Source organism: Carcharhinus amblyrhynchos, chromosome 18 (genome assembly GCF_965287045.1).
Source record: "Carcharhinus amblyrhynchos chromosome 18, sCarAmb.v2.hapA, whole genome shotgun sequence".
Lineage (NCBI taxonomy): Eukaryota > Metazoa > Chordata > Chondrichthyes > Carcharhiniformes > Carcharhinidae > Carcharhinus > Carcharhinus amblyrhynchos.
In genome coordinates, this window is record NC_137341.1 from 38,610,111 (window position 1) to 38,631,090 (window position 20,980).

Here is a 20,980-nt window from a genome sequence, read left to right on the forward strand (position 1 = left end):
TTGACTGTTTTATCAATGACCATGCGCCACTTTCCTCTGACCTCTTATTTTGATTGGCGTCCTGCATGAATCCCAGGAGAATGTCATTATATAGTCCCCAAGTAGGGGAACGGGAATTTAATATTTTATCCAGAGGCAACCTGACCATCTCAGTGTAACTGACAGCAGTTTTGAAAGTAGGAGGAGATAAATTTGCACGTCCTGCCCTTGCTGCTAGTGTGATGGAGCTTTATCCTGTTTATATGTTGCGACACCACAAAGTTTCAACAAGGGAAACTTCAATTAGCAAGAGAATAACAACTGAAAGCCACCTTGACATGTGTGAGCGTGTCTTTTTTGGTTTTGGAGCTCATTCGGGAAGTTGCTGAGATCTGACATAAACCGCGATAACTCCTGTTGGCCACATCGCCAGTTTAGATCCCAGAATGTCGATTCTAAGTGTATTCTCTTTGGATTCTGCCACTCTGCGGTTGTTTGCTGCCCTGACCATTATCCTTCTGGTATATTTTAACACTGGGTCTAAATCTCACGGAACCCTCAACTTCCCCCCGGGACCCCCTGCTCTCCCAGTGATTGGCAACCTGCACATGTTGGATCTGAAGAAGATGAGAGAATCTTTGATGAAGGTAAGAGAAAACCAGATTCTTGTAGTAAATCAGAAAGCTGTCCTGCTGTTTGCCACGTCTGTTCAGCGCCGTGAGATGTTCATTTTTATGTTGAAGGCGCTATGTGAATGCAGATTGTTGTTAAACACCGAAAATCAACCAGAGTGCAGCTGATTTCCCCCCAAAGGCTGTGCTGGTAAATTGACATCATTCTAACAGGTAAAGAATCACAGAATTGTTACGGTGCAGAAGGAGACCATTTGGTCGATCGTGCCTACACCATTGTAGATAGGTTGAGTAAATGGGCAAGCGTTTGTCAGATGGGCTTAAATGTGGGAAACCTGTGAGGCTTTCCACTTTGGCAGGAAGAATGGAAAATTAAAATATTATTTAAATGCAGAGTGACTGCAGTATGCTGCAGTACAAAGGGATCTGGCTGTCCTGGTATATGAAAAACAGGCCGTTAACATTCAGACACAGCGAAGAATTAGAAAGGGTAATGGAATGCTGCTCTTTATTGCAAGGGAAAGAGTAAATAAAAGTGGAAAGGGCTTGTTCCAACTGTACGGGGCAATAGTGAGATTGCAACTGGAGTACTGTGTACAATTTTGGTTTACTTATTTAAGGGAGGTTAAACTTCAACTGGAAGCAGTTCCGAGAAGGTTTACGTCTCAGAATTACATAGAAACATAGAACAGTACAGCACAGTACAGGCCCTTTGTCCCTTGATGTTGTGCTGAGCTATGTCCAAACCCAAGGTCAAGCTATCCCACTCCCTATCATTCTGGTCTGCTCCATGTGCCGATCCAATAACCACTTGAAAGTTCCTAAAGTGTCTGACTCCATTATCACAGCAGACAGTCCATTCCACATCCCGACCACTCTCTGAGTAAAGTAAATTAATGAATTCCCTTTTGAAAATGATGATTAAATCTGCCCCCACCATTGTCTTGAGCAGTGCGATCCAGATCCTAATCACTCACTGCGTTAAAAATATATCACTGATGTCACCTTTAGTGTGTTTGCTTTGCATTAGTGCCCTCTGCTTCTCAACCATTCCGTCAATTTACTTCTACTTTGTTTAGCTCCATCATGATTTTAGACACAAACTGGTTCAGACACAAAAACAGAAAATAGTGGAGAAAATCAGCAGGTCTGACAGCATCTGTGGAGAGTGAATAGACATGATGTAGAGATGCCAGCGTTGGACTGGGGTAAACACAGTAAAACGCCTCAAAACTGGTGTTGAGGCCCAACCAAGTCGCAAACCTGGTGTTGTGAGACTTCATATTGAGAGAGAATAGAGCCAGCATTTCGAGTCTCAATGACCCTTTATCAGAGCTGAAGAGAAGGAAAATCGGACAAGATTTATACACTCCCAGAAATGGACTGTCCACTTAACATTCCGAATTTCTGCCCACAAAGGCAAATATAAGGTATTTAACACTCATCAAAAGGACTGCTTAGATACTAACACCTTGTACTAGGCCGGAATTCCCACCATCTCCAGACTTCCACACAGAACCAGAGACTTTGCTTGGGGCAAAAGCCGTGTATTCTCTCTGCCACCCAACCAGGCCAGGACAGCGGTTGTAAGACCCGAATGTGACTGCAGCCTTACACTCTGGAGCTGGTACATGAATTATCCTTTCATTGCTCTTGGCTGTGGCCCCAGTCTCCCATGCCCAGTGACTCACCACATGAAGAACCTGACTTTCTACTGGCCACTAGGGTCAGTATCTGGTGACTGTGAGTGTCCTTATCAAGCTATGGTGCTTTCTTCCCTGGTGAAGATGTTACGATGTATTATTGAGAATAGGCATGTGATGTGAATAGTTGAGTGAGCTGTTCATGGAAATGTATTGCTTTAATTTAAGCTATCTGAGAAGTACGGGGCAATATTCAGCATCAAGCTAGGATTCACGGATGTAGTGGTGCTGACCGGCTATGAGACAGTGAATGATGCACTTGTCAAACATGCAGAGGAATTTGGTGGGAGAGCGCATGTCCCGATATTTGAGGCAACTTTAAAGGGACGCGGTAATTCTCACCTTTAACTTCGCTGTTGTAAAATCTGTCAGTTCAAATCTGGCTGCATCCTGTCTGGCTTCAAATAATTAATATTTTTCAGACTTTGGCAAAGGTTCGCTTTATTAAACTTTAAAGTTTTGAACAACTTTGGAAGATTAAAAACTAACAAACCCTTTGAATATGATTGGCAACCACTTGCTATAACTTCTGTAAAACATTGCTGTGTTTAATTCCACAAGCAATTAGTATAAACTACAAATTGGTTATGTTACTGCAGGAATGCTTAGGAAATTCATAATAACTTCATTGCAGTGTTAATGTACACCCACTTGTGACACTCATAAAAAAGCTAAAAAAAATTTCACATGGCATCCTACTTTCCAGCTTCTTAACAGAGGTATTAATAGGTTAAGGATTTGAAGGGTTTGTTGTCACGGATGAGAACATAAGAACAGGACAATGTCATGAGGCATGACACCCTTGACTCTTACATCTGTGACTGAACTTTCCAAACATACCTTTGGCCCAGATTTTGTAACCTATTTGGTTAACAGAAGTCTGCCATCTTAAACGTACATTAATAATTAACCCAGTTGCTGTTTGCATTCGATGAATTAGGGAGGGAGAAGCTTAAATGGGAAGGCGATGGACTAGTGATCTTATCACCGGAATTTTAATTCAGCAACTCGGCTAACTTTCTGGGGAAAGTGCTGGAAAATCTCAGCAGGTCTGGCAGCATTGTTTGACAAAGGGTCATCTGGATGCGAAACGTGAGACCTATTCTCTCCTTACAGATGCTGCCAGACCTGCTGAGATTTTCCAGCATTTTCTCTTTGGGTTTCAGATTCAAGCACCCGCAGTAATTTCTTATAACTTTCTGGGGGTCTGGCTTAGTATGAACGCTATGCTTTGTCTGTATAACTCAAAAAACAATACTTCTCTCTGTATCCCAATATATGTGACAATAATAAATTAAATCAATAGGAATTTCTAGGCTTCCATCCTTTTCTATTCTAATTAATTAACTGAAGAGATATTAACATAATAAGTGTTAAATCAAACATCTTTCTTCATATTTGAAGTTTTAATGACTTCTTGCTGATGGATTTAATTGTAGGCATTGTTTTTGGTCATGGGGAGTCATGGAAACAAATGCGAAGGTTCACCTTAACCACCCTGCGAGATTTTGGAATGGGCAGAAAAACCATTGAAGACAAAATAATTGAGGAAACTGAATTTCTGATAAAAATGTTTGATTCTTATAAAGGTGAGTTTGTGTGAGGTAAAGAAACAGAATTATCAATGTTTCTTTTCTCTGTGTGTTTCTAACTATTTGGAAATGAGATTGAGTTACAGAGAATCACAAAAGGCCCAGAACTTCTGAGAGTGACAATCACAGTCAGGTTCCTGCTCTGTCCCTTTTTCATTGACCTGGATTGGAAGCTGCGTACTTCTCACCTGATTTTCCCACTCGAGCCTGAAGGGAAAAGTGCAGCATTCCGGATCCTGGGACTCTTCATTGCAGAGCAGCAGAATCAGGGGAAGTGAGGCCACATGCCCTGTTTTTAACAGCGCTAGTTGTTGTACACCAGATAGGTTTAAGGGTCCAGGCCACTTTGAAGGATAGAAGGTACATCTGTGATGTGAGTAGGTGAGGGGATAGAGTGAGGTAATAGTCACAAAGAAAGTAAGGGGGTGTGGTCGGGTGGGGTTAGTACCATAGCTGCTCAAGAGTTGCAAGTGACTAAATCTTCCTAACTTTTAGAGAGAGACAACTGTCCTGAAAGAATCAGAACAAAGTCTGCGATTTAAGTCAGGGTATCGGATGGTTCCCAGTGCAGGGTAATTAGACAATGGAAAGTTAAACTTCCTGGGAACTTCCCATGCAGTGTTAGTATGCGGGAATCCAGGAATTGCAGAAGGAGGCCATCTGTCCCTTCGAGCCTGCACCGAAAACATTCCCATCCAGGCTGAATCCCTCTAACACCACATATTTGCCCTGCAAATCTTCCTGACGCGAAGGCCAATCAACCTAACCTGCACAACTTTGGACAGTGGGAGGAAACCGGTGCACCGAGAACAAAGCCAAACTGACATGGGGAGAATGTGCAAACTCCTCACAACAGTGACCTAAGGCTGGAATTGAACCTATGTCCCTGATGCTGTGAGACAGCAATGCTAACCACTGTACCGCCTTGCTGTCCTTCTGATGTTCCTCACCACACCACCCAGGAAATTATAAATACTGGGCAACATATTACAAAGAAGACATCCAGTCCATTGTGTCCCTGCAAGCTTTTTGCTGGAACAATCTCAAAGTAATTGTGCTGTGAGGCACAGTGGTTAGTACTGCTCCCTCACAGCACCAGGAACCCTGGCACGATTCCTGGCTTGGGTCACTGTCTGTGAGGAGTTTGCACATTCTCCCCATGTCTGTGTGGGTTTCCTGCAGATGCTCCGGTTTCCTCCCACAGTCCGGAGATGTGTGGGTTAGGTTGATTGGCCATGATAAATTGACACTAGTTTCAGCGAGATTAGCAGGGTAAGTATGTGGAGTTACGGGGATGGTGTGGGATTATTGTCAGTGCAGACTTGATTCCATGATTTAATTCCACTGACTGCGCTGTGTCTGTGACTCTGTATCTTTGCCCAAAATCAAAGAGCTTCTCCCAGAACCGCTGTGTTCTAGTTTTCCAGTTGATCCATCTCTCATTTCAGGGTGTGTTCTCCATTTCCTCAGCACTGGAAATGCTGGATTAGAAAATTCTAGTCAGAATTCCTGCTAAGCCCTCTCTGTGTTCCTATAACAGCCTCGGGAACAATCCGTCCTCATTACCTGATGGGCAAAGCAATTGTGATTTTGTTGTGAAGGATTGGCACTAGATTGCGTGTATGTGATTTCTTTGCAGGCCAACCCTTTAATCCAACCATCAAACTGAATGCTGCGGTTGCCAACATAATTTGCTCGATACTTTTTGGTGACAGATTTGATTATGAGGATGAAAGGTTTGTCGGAATAGTAAAGGGAATGAATGAAAACATTCAACTTGCTGGATCCCCCATGATCCAGGTAAATCCCGCCTTTTGTCAGCAACAGAAATACATTCCAGAAAAGAGCACTTGCGACCAGCAGCAGCTGAAAGGGGTGGGGATCTATAATGGAGTCTCAAAAAACCTGTGTGGTGCAATGTATTAGTTACATGGAGGAGAATCACACCTTAATAATTTACCAGAAGGAGGTTACACTCTCACTGTGTTTGAGCTAGTTCGAGAATCTTAAAAGTTATGGAACCAAGATGAGTTTAAACATAGAGATTGGCCAGGATCTAATTTCGTGGGAGCATCAGGCCTGACTGGATGTATGGCCTCCTCCTGCTCCTGTGCTGTTAGTTAATAAGAAAGAGGAATGTTACAACTCTGGGCTATAAAGAAGCAGGGAAGTAATAATCAAAGAGATTCATGTGAACATTTGTACCGATGTCCTTTGTTCGATGTGCACCTATTGTGTTCAATCTGGACACTGCAACGTGCCAGATTCAGAACATTTTAAAGATTTATTCATTGCTCTGTTCTCACTGTGGAATACGGGACGTGAACAGGTTATTGGTTAACTTTGATATCAAGATAAATTGCATCACTTCATTTTTATTTTATAGCTGTACAATGCATTTTCCTTCTTGAGATTCCTTCCTGGATCACAGAAAAAAATATTCTCCAATGCTAAGGAGAATATTGTTTACATGAAGAACCTCTTCAACAATCACCATCAGAACCTGGATGAGAATGACCTGAGGAGTTTTATTGATGCATTCATGTTGCGACAACAACAGGTAGAAACACTACTTCCCTCTTAAGAAGTGCAGTAAATTCTCTATAAGTTCTGGTTATGATGCCTTGGGACAACAAAAGGAACTTTGTTCAATCCAGCCTGGCAGGATGGGCGGTAAATGTATGTTTCTGTGGAAAGTATCCTTCATTTTTAAAAGAAGGAACCGGCATTTGCATTCTATCTTTTGTACCCCCAGGATGTCCCAAAGCATATTCCAGTCAATGAGGCACTTTTCAAATGTCCTCATTGTTTGTGATGTGAATTCAACCAATATCAGGAAAACAGAATATCTGGTCAATCCCTCATTGCTGTTTGTGGACATTTTCCCAGCTCAGATTGGCTGCTTGTTTGCTACGGTCACCACACTCAAAAGCAACGCTTCATTGGCTGTCAGGCACTTTGCAACATATAAAAGACAGGATTGAAATCTCGAGATAGCAGGGAGAACCCCTCCCCCTTTTCTTTGCAATATTTTCACCCAAGAGAGCAGACAGAGCCTTTGTTTAACACCTGATCAAAAGTGGCACCTCTGAGGGTGCAGCGTTCCTTTGGTACTACACTGGAGCAAACCCATTGCTGCCTCTGATTCCTGGCTCTTTTCTTCACTGCATTTCTCAGTAATGTATAATTCAGGTTAATAATGCATCCATGCCTCACTCTACCGGTTCCAATCCCAGATTTGAGTTGTTTTCTTGTTAACTCTTGTAGGAATCGGACAATCCTAATTCATACTTTAATGAAAACAACTTAACGTTCACCGCGGCCAACCTATTTGCTGCAGGGATGGAGACCACCTCAACCACAATTCGTTGGGGAATGCTTCTGATGGTGAAATATCCAGAGATTCAGAGTAAGAAGCAGTCTGATTCCATTCTGGACCCATCCTGTTGTATCATTTTGTGTGCCTCATTCTCAGATTACCATGGGTGTGAATTTGAACTATTTTTCTACCCCTTTACAGAATGTGGGTGTCACTGCCTATTGCCAGCATTTATTGTGTGACCATGCTGTGCCTTTCAGAAATGTAATTTAATCAGGTTCCTTTGCAGTACATTTCTAACAGGCCCTGGAAGTTGTCAACACCGTGATGTCTGTGACCGGTATCCTTTATTGCTGCTGAGGCAACATAATTGATATCATGCTGATTTTAATCTGGACTAATGCAGTGTTCTGTGGTTTCATGGTCCTTTGGGGATTGCTGAGTGGAGCTTGATTTGGGGATGTGACTCTAGTGGGTCACTTGAATCATACCTGGATTGAAACTCCTTATGTTCACCCTAACACCAAAATCAAATGTAAAACTTCAGGCCTGGGCTAACTTCATAAAACACCTTGGAGTTTCTGACCTGTGTCTTAACAATTGCCCATCTCTAGTTGCCCTCCAGAAGGTGGTCGTGAGCTACCTTCCTGAAGCACTGCAGTGATGTAGGTTCACCCACAGTACTATTGGGGAGGGAGACAGTGAAGGAAAAACATAACATTTCCAAGTCAAGATGGTGAGAAGGGGCACCTCTAGGTGGTGGTGTTACCATGTATCTGCTGTCCTTGTCCTTCTATATGGTATTACTCGTGGGTTTGGAAGATGCTGCCTAAGGAGCCTTGGTCAGTTCCTGCAGTGCATCTTGTAGATTGTACACACTGCTGTCACTGTTCATTGGTGGCGGATGGAGTGAATGTGGAAGGGGTGCCAATCAAGTGTGCTGGTTTTTTTCCCAGATGGTGTCAAGCTTCTTGGGTGCTGTTGAAGCTGCACTCATCCGGGCAAATGGAGAGAATTCCATCTCACTCCTGACTTGTGCCTTGTAGATGATGAACTAGTTTTGGGGAAACAGGAGGTTAGTTACTTGGTGTAGGATCCCTGGCCTCTGACCTGCTTACATTGCCATAGTATTTATATGGATATTCCAGTTTCTGGTCAGTGCAAAGCCCCAGGATGTTGATAGTGGAGAATTCAGTGATGGTAATGCCATTGAAATTTGAGTGTTGATGGTTGGATTCTCTCTTGCTGGAGATGGTCAATGCCTGGCACATGTGTGGCACAAATGTTACTTTCCACTTGTCAGTCCAATACTGGATATTGTCAAAGGCAGTGATTCAGCTCTTTTGTACATGTTTGAACCAAGGCTGTAATGAGATCAGGAGCTGTCTTGCCTGAATAAATCCAGGATCATACTTTCAATCACTTTCAAAATGTGATTGCCTTGCAGGAAAGGTTTACGAGGAAATTATCAGTGTTATTGGATCTGACCGATCTCCCAGAACTCAGGATCGGAAAAGTTTGCCATACACTGACGCGGTGATCCACGAAATCCAGAGGTTTGGTGACATTGTGCCCCTAAACCTCTCACACGAAACCACAGTGGACACAAACTTCAAAGGATTTTTCATTCCAAAGGTACTCTAGAGAAGCTATGGCCACACAACTGGAGCCTGACATTCTGACATTTAATGGAGAGCCTGGGGAGGATTCGATCTCTCAAGTTTGCGTCTAATTACACTTTGCCCAACTTTACCAAAAATTCGTACCCAAATTCAGGCATTGGGCATGGGATCTGCACCTGAATCCTAGCAGATCACACTTTACTGACACTTGACTTGGGCGCGGATCTGGTCCACTCCCAAATATGCGTGATCTAATGATTTAAATGCATTAGCATGCATTTAAATCGATTTAATAAACCACGCGCCCAACTTTACCACCAAATCCCTTTTTACCTTCTTCTGTTCCATTCCGGATCCGTGTTTTTCGCGACCTGCTAAATAAAAACCCGTTGAAATGTGGGAAATGCAGTATTCAATATGCACACAGCAAACAGCAATGTGACCTTGTAGCGTAGTGTCATATGGTATATTGGGTTTTAATGTGTCAATTCTAATTGCATATCATCTCAGGAAGTGACCACATGATTTATCAGCCATGATCAAGTGGCAGAGCAGATTCGATGGGCTGAATGGTGTAATTCTGCTTGTGAACTTATATTTCTAGGGAACCCATGTGATTCCGTTGCTGTCCTCTGTGCTGTATGATAAAACCCAATGGGAAAAACCAAATGAATTCAACCCGTCTCACTTTCTGGACACTGAGGGCAAGTTTGTGAAGAGAGACGCCTTCGTGCCTTTCTCCGCAGGTAGCACAACATATGACTTCTTTGGACTTTGTATTGGTGGAAACATTCTCTCCCCTTTGCTGGGGAAAGTAACATGTAGGAAATGCAGCATTGAGGGAATTCCATGTCTATTATCTTTTTCTTGCGGTTGTGTGGGAAGTTGGTGTCTTTTTTCCAAAAGTGCCTAAACCTACTTATCTCCACAACGGTGAGACTGGCTAAGGAAGCTTGAACTGGGAATTAATGGAACACTCATTTATTAAAACTGCACCTTCACAATTTCAAAGCATCATAACTTTCAGCACGTCAATGTCTTTGAAAAATAGTCACTATTGAAACGGAGGGGAACACTGCCAGCAATTCACAAACAATGTCAGATTGCACCTCAGTCTAGTGTTTGATCTGAAACATGGTCCCTCTGAAAGGGGCACTCTCAGTGATGCACCCAGAACACCATCCTGGATTTTGTGCTCAAGTCTCTGGAGTGGAGCTTGGAGGCCCTTTTTCTCAGAGACTCTGAAGCATTTAATTTTGTTCTGAGCCTGAGATACAGAGGCCACAAGGACAAATACTTCAACCCGTTGAGATTTTATTTAGTGATATTCAATAAGAGAATGAAACTGCACTTGTTAAGCCTCAGTTTCTGTGCTGCTGTAAAAACTGCGATGTCCCATTTGTTATTTTAAAATTCATTCCAAATATCTTTGAGCCGCATCATTGACAATTCTACATATTTTTCTGTAGGTCATAGGGCCTGCGCTGGTGTGACCCTAGCGAAGATGGAACTGTTCCTGTTCTTTACGGTTCTGGTCCAAAAATTCAAGTTTCAAGTTCCACCGAATGTCAGTGAATTGGGGCTTGAGTCGAGTGTGGGTGGTACTTCATTCCCTAAGTACCCTTATGTGTGTGCAGTCCCTTACTGAATCACGCAATGATTTTCCTGTTATCATCTTTAATCACTTCTAGAAATATGTGGGGTTTTTTTTACACAGTGTCTCTAATGTTTGTCATTGGGCTGAGATATCCAGGTGAAGTTTACGGTGTGTCTCCAACACACCCTGTCATTAATGCACAAACAGGGTGGAAGGTTCAGGGAGTTGAGAGATACACCATGAGTTGTCAGGTTCCAGAAGTTGCTGGGTGGGTTTTCCTACCAAGCCAAGAGTCCCATTTACATCGCACAAAGAAAACTCACCAGTAACCTCCTGATTCCATTAAGAACTTTCTGAGTTTGCTTCTTAATCACCCATTCACTGCACTGAAGGAAATATCTGCTCAAACTTAATCTGGAGAGTGAGTGGGTTTCATCTAAGCAGCAGGGTGTTTGTCAGTAAATTGTGGTAGGTGAGTTTCCATTTTATTAATGGTGCATTTGCTAATTATGATTGATGGTTGTATTCCAGTTTTAGTGAAATTATTCCCCTCTCCATTGCAAAAATTGTTACTATTTTATGACACTGATCATTTAAGATCACTCAGCCTCTTCCACCCCCAGCTGCTCCTTTGTTTAATACACATTAGTGTGCAGTCATTTCACTGTTCTACAAGAACCATGTTAATGGGAAGATCAGCGAATACATTCCTGGAAGCTTCTTCATTTGACCTCTCACCTCCAGCTGCTCCAACCATGTGAAGCTTCCATTGGTCGTCCAACACGCCAGTTCCCACTGTGCCCAGCCAATGAATGGACTCGGACGTCTTTATTGAATGCCAGCCATTTATCCCCATCATATATCTGATAAAAGGTTCAAAGAATGAAAAAGCGAAGTGTAATTATTTGATGCTCCAATAATTATTCTCTCGGTTGGTCTGAGCAATGTCCTGAAAATTAAACTTGAATCCATGGCGACACCAGAGTAATCGTAAAATAGAGCAACGATGGTGATGAAGGTGACCATTTGACCCATTGAATCCATGTTGTCTTTTTGTAAATCTAGCAACTCAGTCCCATTCTGTCCCTATATTCCTGTTGGTCTGGAAGTGAATTTCCCTGAAGTTCCCAACCATTTTCCTTTTCGAACCATTGATCGTCTCTGCTTTGATCATCCTTTTAGACAGAGAATTTCAGCTCTTTACTGCTTATGTGTAAAAATGTTCTTTATCACCCTGAATCTAAACCTTTGTCCCCTCGTCGTAACTCATCAGTTGATGGGAACAGCTTTTCCTTGACTATCTTATTTAACCTAAGATTGTTTGTTCAACAGAGACGGAAGAGAAGTTTGGAGACAGCATGGAAGTTAAAGAGAGCACATTAATTAGTAATGGCAGTGTCAGTAATCATAGTACCAGACAGATCAGCCAGAAGCAAGACAGAGAGCAAGGGAAGTCCAGATTAAACAGAATTTATTTCAATGCAAGAAGCCTGATGGGCAAGGCAAATGAACTCAGGGCATTGATGGGTATGTGGGACTGGGATTTTATAGGAATTACTGAAACATGGCTAAGGGAGAGACAGGACTGGCAGCTTAATGTTCCAAGGTACAGATGCTACAGGAAAGATAGAACAGGAGGTAAGATTAGGGAAAACATCATTGCCGTACTGAGAGGGGATATATCCGAGGATTCGGCAATTGAGTCTATATGGGTAGAAATGAGAAATAAGAAGGGGGAAATCACTTTCATAGGGTTGTACTGTAGGCCATCAAATAATCAATGAGAAATTGAGGAGCAAATATATAAGGAGATTACAGATATCTCCAAGGAAAATAGAGTGGTAATAATCAGAGATTTGAATTTTCCCAACATTGACTGGGACAACTATAGTATTAGAGAGCTGGATGGAGTGAAATTTGTTGAGTGTATTCAGGAGGAATTTCTCATTCAGTATGTGGATGGCCCGACTAGAGAGGGGGCAAAACTTGACCTCCACTTGGGAAATAAGGAAGGGCAGGTGACCGAAATGTTGGTGAGGGATCACTTTGGGACCAGTGACCATAATTCTATTAGTTTTAAGGTAGCTCTGGAGAATGATAGGTCTGTGCCAAAAGTTAATATTCTAAATTGGGGCAAGACCAATTTTGATGGTATCAGGCAGGAACTTTGAAAAGTTAATTGGGGGAGTGTGTGGGAAGGAAAAGGAGTGCCAGGTAAGTGGCATGGTTTCAAAAGTGTATTAACCAGGGTTCAAGGTAAACAATTCTTCTTAGAGTGAAGGGCAAGGCTGGTAGAAGTCGGGAACCCTGATGACTCAGGATATTGAGGCCCTGGTCAAGAAGAAGAAAGAGGCACATGATGTGCATAGGCAGCTGGGATCAAGTGAATCTCCTGAAAAGTATAGGTGGTGTAGGAATATAGTTAAGAGAGAAATGAGGAGGGCAAAAAGGGGGCACAAAATTGTTTTGGCAGATAAGGCAAAGGAGAATCCAAAGAGCTTTTACAAATACATAAAGGGCAAAAGACTAAGAAGGGAGAGAGTTGGGCCTCTTAAGGATCAACAAGGTAATCTATGTGCAGATCCAGAAGAGATGAGTGAGATCCTAAATGAATATTTCTCATCAGTATTTATTGTTGAGAAAAGCATGGATGTTAGGGAACTTGGGGAATTAAATATTGATGTCTTGAGTAGTGTACGTATTACAGAGAAGGATGTCCTGAAAGCCTTAAAGCGCATCAAGGTAGATAAATCTGCAGGACCTGATGAGGTGTATCCCAGGATGTTTGGGAGACTAGAGAGGAAATTGCACATCCCCTAGCCGAGATATTTGAATCATCGATAGTCACGGGTGAGGTGCCTGAAGATTGGAGGGTTTCAAATGTTGTGCCTTTGTTTAAAAAGGGCTGCAGGGAAAAGCCTGGGAACTACAGGCCAGTGAGCCTCACATCTGTAGTGGGTCAATGGTTGGAAGGCATTTTGAGAGACAGGATTTACAGGCATTTAGAGACACAAGGACTGATTAGGGGCAGTCAGCATGGCTTTGTGTGTGGAAAATCATGTTTCACAAATTTAACTGAGTTTTTTGAAGGGGTAACCAAGAAAGTAGATGAGGGCAGTGCAGTTGATGCCATCTATGTGGACTTTAACAAGACATTTGACAAGGTACTGCATGGTAGATTGTTGCATAAAGTTAAATCTCATGGGATCCAGGATGAGGTATCTAAATGGATGCAAAATTGGCTTCTTGACAGAAGCCAGAGGGTGGTGGTAGTGAGTTGTTTTTCAAACTGGAGGCCTGTGACCAGTGATGTGCCTCAGTGGTCAGTGCTGGGCCCAGTGTTATTTGTCATTTATATTAATGATTTGGATGAGAATATAGGGGGCATGGTTAATAAGTTTGCAGGTGACACCAAGATTGGTGGCAGAGAGGACAGTGAAGAAGGTTATCTCCAATTACAATGTGATCTTGATCAATTGGGCCAGTGGGCTGATGAATGGCAGATGGAGTTTAATTTAGACAAATGTGAAGTGATGCATTTTGGTAGATTGAACCAGGGTGGGACCAACTCAGTGAATGGTAAGGTGTTGGGGAGAGTTACAGAACAAAGAGATCGAGGGGTACATGTTCATAGCTCCTTGAAAGTGGAATCACAGGTGAACAGAGTGGTGAGGAAGGCATTCGGCATGCATGGTTTCAGTGGTCAGAACATTGAATACAGGAGTTGGGACGTCTTGTTGAAGTTGTACAAGACATTGATAAGGCCACACTTGGAATACTGTGCGCAATTCTGGTCACCCTATCATAGAAAGGATATTATTAAACTAGAAAGACTGCAGAAAAGATTTACTAGGATGCTACTGGGACTTGATGGAATGAGCTATAAGGGGTGGCTGAATAGACTGGGACATTTTTCTCTGGACCGTAGGATGCTGAGGGGTGACCTTGTCGAGGCCTATAAAATAATGAGAGACATAGACAAGGTAGATAGTCAATATCTTTTCCCAAAGTTAGGGGAGTCTAAAACTAGAAGGCATAGGTTTAAGAGAGGGGAGAGATATAACAGTGTCCGGTGGGGCAATTTTTTCATACAGAGGGTGGTGAGTGTCTGGAAGAAGTTGCCAGAGGTAGTAATAGAGGCAGGTACAGTTTTATCTTTTAAAAAGCATTTCAATAGTTACATGGGTACGATGGTATAGAGGGATATGGGCCAAATGCAGGCAATTGGGATTAGCTTAGTGGCATTAAGACAAGGGCGGTATGGACAAGTTTCCATGCTGTAAACCTCTATGACTCTACAACCTCGTATTCTACTGCTGAGGCATGTCCATTCAAGGGAGAGACCCTACCCATTATAATTCAATCCAGTACCTCACAGAATCCTGAGGGGCCTGTGTTGAAGTTGCTTTGCTCTCCAGGTTCATTGACAGACATCTTAACAGCTCTTCAGTGTCCATTTTTAAATCAATAAAGACAATTCCAGAAGCTTCCATAAAGGCACAGTCCATGTTCAAAGTTATGAATATGAACTGCATTTTACTGGGCAAGATATCGAGACATGCATCATTCACCAATTTTTAGATTCCTTACCATCCTTTCCATCATTGTTCAAGTTGCTGGTTCCCTGGAGTGTAGGGAATGTGAAAATGACCTTCCCAATCTGCACGCTGTGTGACATTGTGGATTGATTTGCAAGGTAAATTTTTGGAATGAGAATTTGGACGTCGCAGATTCATGTAAGGAAATGTTTCCCTCACCTTTTCCCCGTGTGACCCCATTTAACTCCTTCAACCTTCTGTGACCCCAGAGTGAAGATTTGGGTGGTATGAGAGTTATAGCTGGAAGAGATTCAGCTCTTGTGCGATAGGGGGATTATTAATGGACTATTAGTGTATCTGGGCACTGATTATTGATCTAATAGCATTATGATTATTGACACAATTGGCAAATGATTTTAATATAATCCTGATTATTAATGCAAGAGGATATTGATGAATTTTGCAGTAAGATCCTGATTGTTGCTGTAGTAGACACGTGACTATTGATAGAATCCTGATTATTAATGTTGCAATATCCAGAATCTTAAAGTAATCGGACTGTGATTTGGAATGTAATGTGTACCTGGTTATTAGTGTCATAGGATTCTCAGCATGATGTGTTACAACCTTCACAGTTGATACAATAAAATTCCAATTATTAATCCAATTGTGTGATGATTATTAATGTATTATAATCCTGACTGTTGGTGATTCCTGATTGTTGAAGAAATATACACTCATCTCAAAGAAAAACAAACACTGTTGGGACGATCTTACCAAAAAATGTCAGAGTGTCAAAAGAGCTTGAAAACGGGAGAAATGCACACCTTTTCTTGGGCGATTTTAAAATTGAATCTTACCTGAGTCTGTTAAAACAAATGAGGACAAACATGTTTTGTGGCAGCAGGGGGACTGGGTGAGGCTAGCTCGCCTGAAAACCGGCTGATAGGGACAGACGGTTCAATTACAACAGTCACGGCCTCCCCCAGCTACTGCAGAATTAACTCACTTCTCCACAATCGTTTAAGCTCTGACATTGTGTAATGGAATGGCCTCTAGTAGACACATTCAATATGGTCGCTAAATGTTGATTCCCACTTTTTGTTTTACAGAAGAATATATACATAATAATAACAATCAGAGTATATGTACGATCAATTAAGAACTTTTCTAACTACTCTTCCAAACCCAGGAAACCTTTAGCCCCTGAAAGATTCATTATTCCACAAGGCAGTCCCCATTTAAACCAAATGAATGCAACACCTTGGAAAAAAAGGCACCAACACTCGCCTCTCACTCTCTTTGATCTTAATAATCCCAAACCAAACAAGGATTTGGGATTTTAATCCCAAAATGAGCCCCCAATTTGTTAGGGACCAGACCAAAAACTCCAAGGTATAGTGTGAAGTTAGACTATTAACCAATTTATCATTTTGGTATTAGGGTGAGCATAAGGTATTCTGCTCCAGGTTTGATTCAATTGACCCACTCGGAATCTTTTATCAAAACAAAACTTTACTTAAGAACACAGTCTGAATATAACAAAAAGAATTAACATAACTTTCACCATTTAAATGCAAAAACATGACAAGCTATAGTCCCTAACAGCTAAAAATCTCTGTACCCCAAAGACAGAAGTCCTTTTTTAAAATTAGCACAAATACAGATATACTCATGGGATGCTAGATTTCCAGCTTTTTAACACCTCTGGGCAGAGATGCAGACAGATACCTGTCTTCTCATACAACTATCTTCAGAGAAAGATCCACTGCAAACAGCAGAATCTCAGAGAAAAAGACTTATTTCCTGCAGATTCCAGTCCACAAATGTGGAGGGAGAAGGAGTGGCGCAACTCTCTAACAGCTCCAAGTAGCATCCAAGCTTGATTTCTCTGTGTAAGCCTAGCTCCATCCAGTTACCCAATTTCCCACCAAACAACCTAATCAAGTCTTACCCTGCAAATCTGTAGTGGAACAATGAAGTTACAGAACAGAATTTGCTCAGATTTAAACTAACATTCTATCAATTGGGAACAATTATGTTGCTGCAGTAACAATATAGGCCTGCTGGATATAAACACAGTGGCACAAGTTAGAACAGACTGTTAAAACAGATCCTGCACAATAATATTGCGCAAGTACATTTATTAAGAAACAGTGTTGTCACCATGTGGCATTGTATTGGCATGCCATAGATATTTTGGATCTAAAGATATGGAACAAGGATGTAAATGTTTACTCTTTGTGGACATGGCAGCCAAAGTTACATTTTCTATATTAATACATGGAATGGACAGGCGGGTGATTGGAGATAAATTATTGTGAAATAGAAAGAGATTGGGCTTGGGAACTCTCTAGGTTTCTGACTGATAATGGAGGGAGATTGTTAATGATGAGTTTAGAGATGTGTCGATGTTCTGAATGTGAATACTGCGGCTGAAAATCCTTTCTTTAATTGGCCCTGTGAAAGGAATCAATCAGTGACAGATGAAATATTAATTCCTGCCATTCACAGGATTGAATGGTTGCTTGGCCTATACTGTGATCCTAAAGACTTCTCCCTGCTCCTATATTCCTACGTTTCTCTCCACTTGGTGACAGGAGCAGGAGAATTGAGTGGGTGGCTGCAAAGCATTAAATCCCACTTCAGAAATCTGTGTTTTGTTCGGGTTAAACTTGTTGAATTTGCAATGCATTGCAGATGTACAAAATAGAAATAATGAGTGAAGGTTTAAATAACAATCTTCTGAAGCAAGTTGGAAAGGCTTTATCAAGACAATTCCTGGCACCCTCAGTTGGTAGTTAATGAGGCTCTTAATCCCACCCACATATCTTGAACCCTGCAATGGGGTAAATTTATTACTTAATTTTGTTGATGTATTATTCATTTATTTACCAAAGAATACTTTCATTTGCTCAACAAGGATTCAAATCTTTTTGACAGCATCTGCAAAGTGTCGGAATAAAAAGCAATTTCCCAATGTATTTCTGATGAGAATTTTAGAAAAAGTGACTAACAAATGAACGAAACGTTCTGGGGAACATTCAACCCTAACCTGACTTTTTAAAACTTTATTCTCTTTTACTTGGTTTCAGTTTGCATCTCCAAACTTAGTAGAAGATGTCTGACTGGTTGCAAATGATAAAGTCATTGACTGATTTATTGCAATCGGCTCTGTATCTGCACACGTGCAGGATGTGCTCCTCTGGTGTTAGAACAGGAATGAACTGTCTTTGGAGGGACAGGACAGACGAATAATGCACAGGAGGACTTCACTAAGAAACGAGGAAGGCCACTGTGACATCACCTGATGGTCCCAAAGTGCAACAATACAGAATATACATCCAGTATTTAGTGTCTCTGGAGAGACAATGCTCAGTCTCTACATCGTAGTTTCTGTACAGAGAATCAGAGAATAGAATCATAGAATCCCTACAGTGCAGAAGGAGGCCATTTGGCCCATCGAGCCTGTATCAACAGGAATCCCAAGAAAAAAAGAAATCTGCAGGTGGAAAAGGCAAAGGGGATCTCATGGGAGATAGGAAAAATAGTTTACCTCAGTTTAAAAAAGAAAATCTAAATAGTGGAAAAGGAATAAAAAGCCTCAGATGTTATCACTGTCACAAAGTAGGACACACAAAGCTGGGGTGTTAGTTGTTGGCTGATAAGAAAATGCCAGATCTCTTGAAAGAATTTACTTGTGTGGGAAAAGTTTACTGCTGTGTATCGGGAGGAGCAGGTAAAGAAGTTAAGATGTGAAGAAATATGGGGACAAGTCAGTCTTTGATGGTGGGAGATGAGGAGTTGTGTCGTTTAGAACAAGTATTGTGAGAAATTTTACATTTTCAGGCAGATGAAAAATGGGTAGATGCTCATCAAGCAGAACTGTTGCACATTGGTTAGCACAGCTGCCTCACAGCTCCAGGGTCCTGGTTTCGGTTCCCAGCTTGGATCACTGCCTTTGTGGAGATTGCACATTTTCCCCATGTCTGTGTGGGTTTCCATTGGGTGCTCCATTTTCCTCCCACGTTCAAAGATGTGCAGGTTAGGTTGATTGGCCATCCTAAATTGTCCCTTATTGTCATCAGAATGTGTATATAAGAGGGATTAGCAGGATAAATATGTGGGGTTTTGGCAATAGGGTGTGGGTAGGATTGTTGTCAGTCCAGACTTGATGGGCCAAATGACCTCCTTCTGCACTATAAGGATTCTATGATTCTAGTTTATAGAAAGGAGGTGTTATGGATAGCATGTAAGGTATCAATGGAAGTAAGGGAATGGAGTAAGGGAAGCTCAAGCAAAAATATTGTTATTGGCCTGGACTGCATAAAGATGTGGTTGAGTTTTATCAGACATGTCAACACGTCAGGTAATAGAAAAACATCAATTGAAGATAATACCCATTCCAGCAGTTGAGAAATCTTTTACAAAAGTCGTAAGCGATTTCAAAGGACCCTTTAGTAAAGCAAAAAGTAGGAATCAACATTCATTGACCATATTGGATGTGTCTACTAAAGGCCTTTCCATTTCACAATATTAGACCTTAAAGGATTGTGGATAAGTGACTTAATTTTTCTATTATATACGGACCACTCACAGATATACAATTAGATCAAGGATGAAATTTTACATTGACATTGTTCAAGGAAGTTATGAATAGGAGTAAAACAGTTTAACTCAACTGCAGGGGGCTTTAGAACTGTGGCATCACAAGATCATATTGAGAGCCAATAGTCAAGAATATCCAGAAGATTAGGATAAAGGAATTCCATTTATAGATTTTTTGAAGTCAGGATTGCACTAAAAGAATCAACTAAATTTATTCCATGTGAGCTGATTTTCAGACCAATTAAATTGGTGAGTCAGTGTTCTGAGGCTACGTTGTTGGACTATGTATTTTAGAGAATTTTAGACAAAGATTGAATGCAACTGGTGAGTTGGCTAAAACAGCATTTAAAAGTGATACAGCATGTGATGAAATAGGAAGCAGATAAGAAATCAAAAGCCTCTAGTTTTGCTTGTAGGGATAAAGTCTTAGCGTGACTGTTAATAGTAGGTGAACATTTAAAACCATAGCTTGGTGGGTCTTATCAAATCAAAAGTCAATTGAGTGAAGTGAATTATTTGATAAAAATGCCAGATAAAAGAAAAATTCACAGAGTGCGTCATGTGGATAGTCTCAAATAGTACTTTGATAGGGAAGGAAAGCAGAAGCAGGGTGTGTTAGTGCTCACAACTCAGAGTGAATAACCAAATCCAAATGATTCTGAATTTGATATTCTTCAAGTCAAATTGAACAATGAGGAAGTTATCAGAATTGGAATAAATCATTGAATTACATTCCTCAAGGAAATCAAAATGACCTGAAAGAGTTATTAAAATCACATGGAGAGGTATGTGTAAATAAGTGGGGAAGTACTAAAAATATTGTGCTTGAGATAGTTGTCGCAAATGCTGTTCCAACTGAGCAATATCCAAATTGACTTCATCCTCTCACCTTGGCACAGGTTCAGAAGGAGAGACTGATCTTTGCTCAGTCTGCGATGCAGCAACTGAAAGTTTTGTAAAACTGATGAAGGAGGAGAAGGAGAACCAGCTGCTGGACAATGATGCGAATAAGGAAAGGGAGCAGGTGTGGAGACAAATACAAGACAAGTTGACTCATTTGGAAACTATTGCTGCGTAGTTGAAATTTTCTGAACATAAAATGCAGGATTGTCAAAAACAGCTCATCATTTATGCAAAGCAAAATGTAGATCAACAATCATGTCTGACCTTAATATGGAGATTCAAGAGCTGAAATGTTTTACTACTGCAGGCAAAAGGAAAGGTCAATGATGTGAAGTGAGATTGTTTGCTGAAAATGCATCAATCAAAATGAACTGTGGAATTACAAATCTGTACAGTTTGCATGGATGAGAATATCCAAAGAAACAGTCCTGTTCAATAAATTGCAATAAGTTTCATAACAGCGTAACTGCCATGTGATCTCTGGAAC

General features: G+C 41.3%; 1 protein-coding gene across 1 annotated transcript; it reads left to right on the forward strand.

The window, feature by feature from the left end:
* Positions 1-239: 239 nt before the first annotated feature.
* Positions 240-20,668, forward strand: LOC145354729 (cytochrome P450 2K1-like). The gene is made up of 11 exons (XM_080206183.1): positions 240-626; positions 2,483-2,645; positions 3,754-3,903; positions 5,546-5,825; positions 6,236-6,242; positions 6,293-6,466; positions 7,174-7,315; positions 8,673-8,860; positions 9,452-9,593; positions 10,317-10,448; positions 20,490-20,668. The coding sequence occupies exons 1-11, from the start codon at positions 426-428 to the stop codon at positions 20,666-20,668; spliced, it is 1,758 nt and encodes a 585-aa protein (XP_080062309.1). The 5' UTR covers positions 240-425.
* Positions 20,669-20,980: the final 312 nt, after the last annotated feature.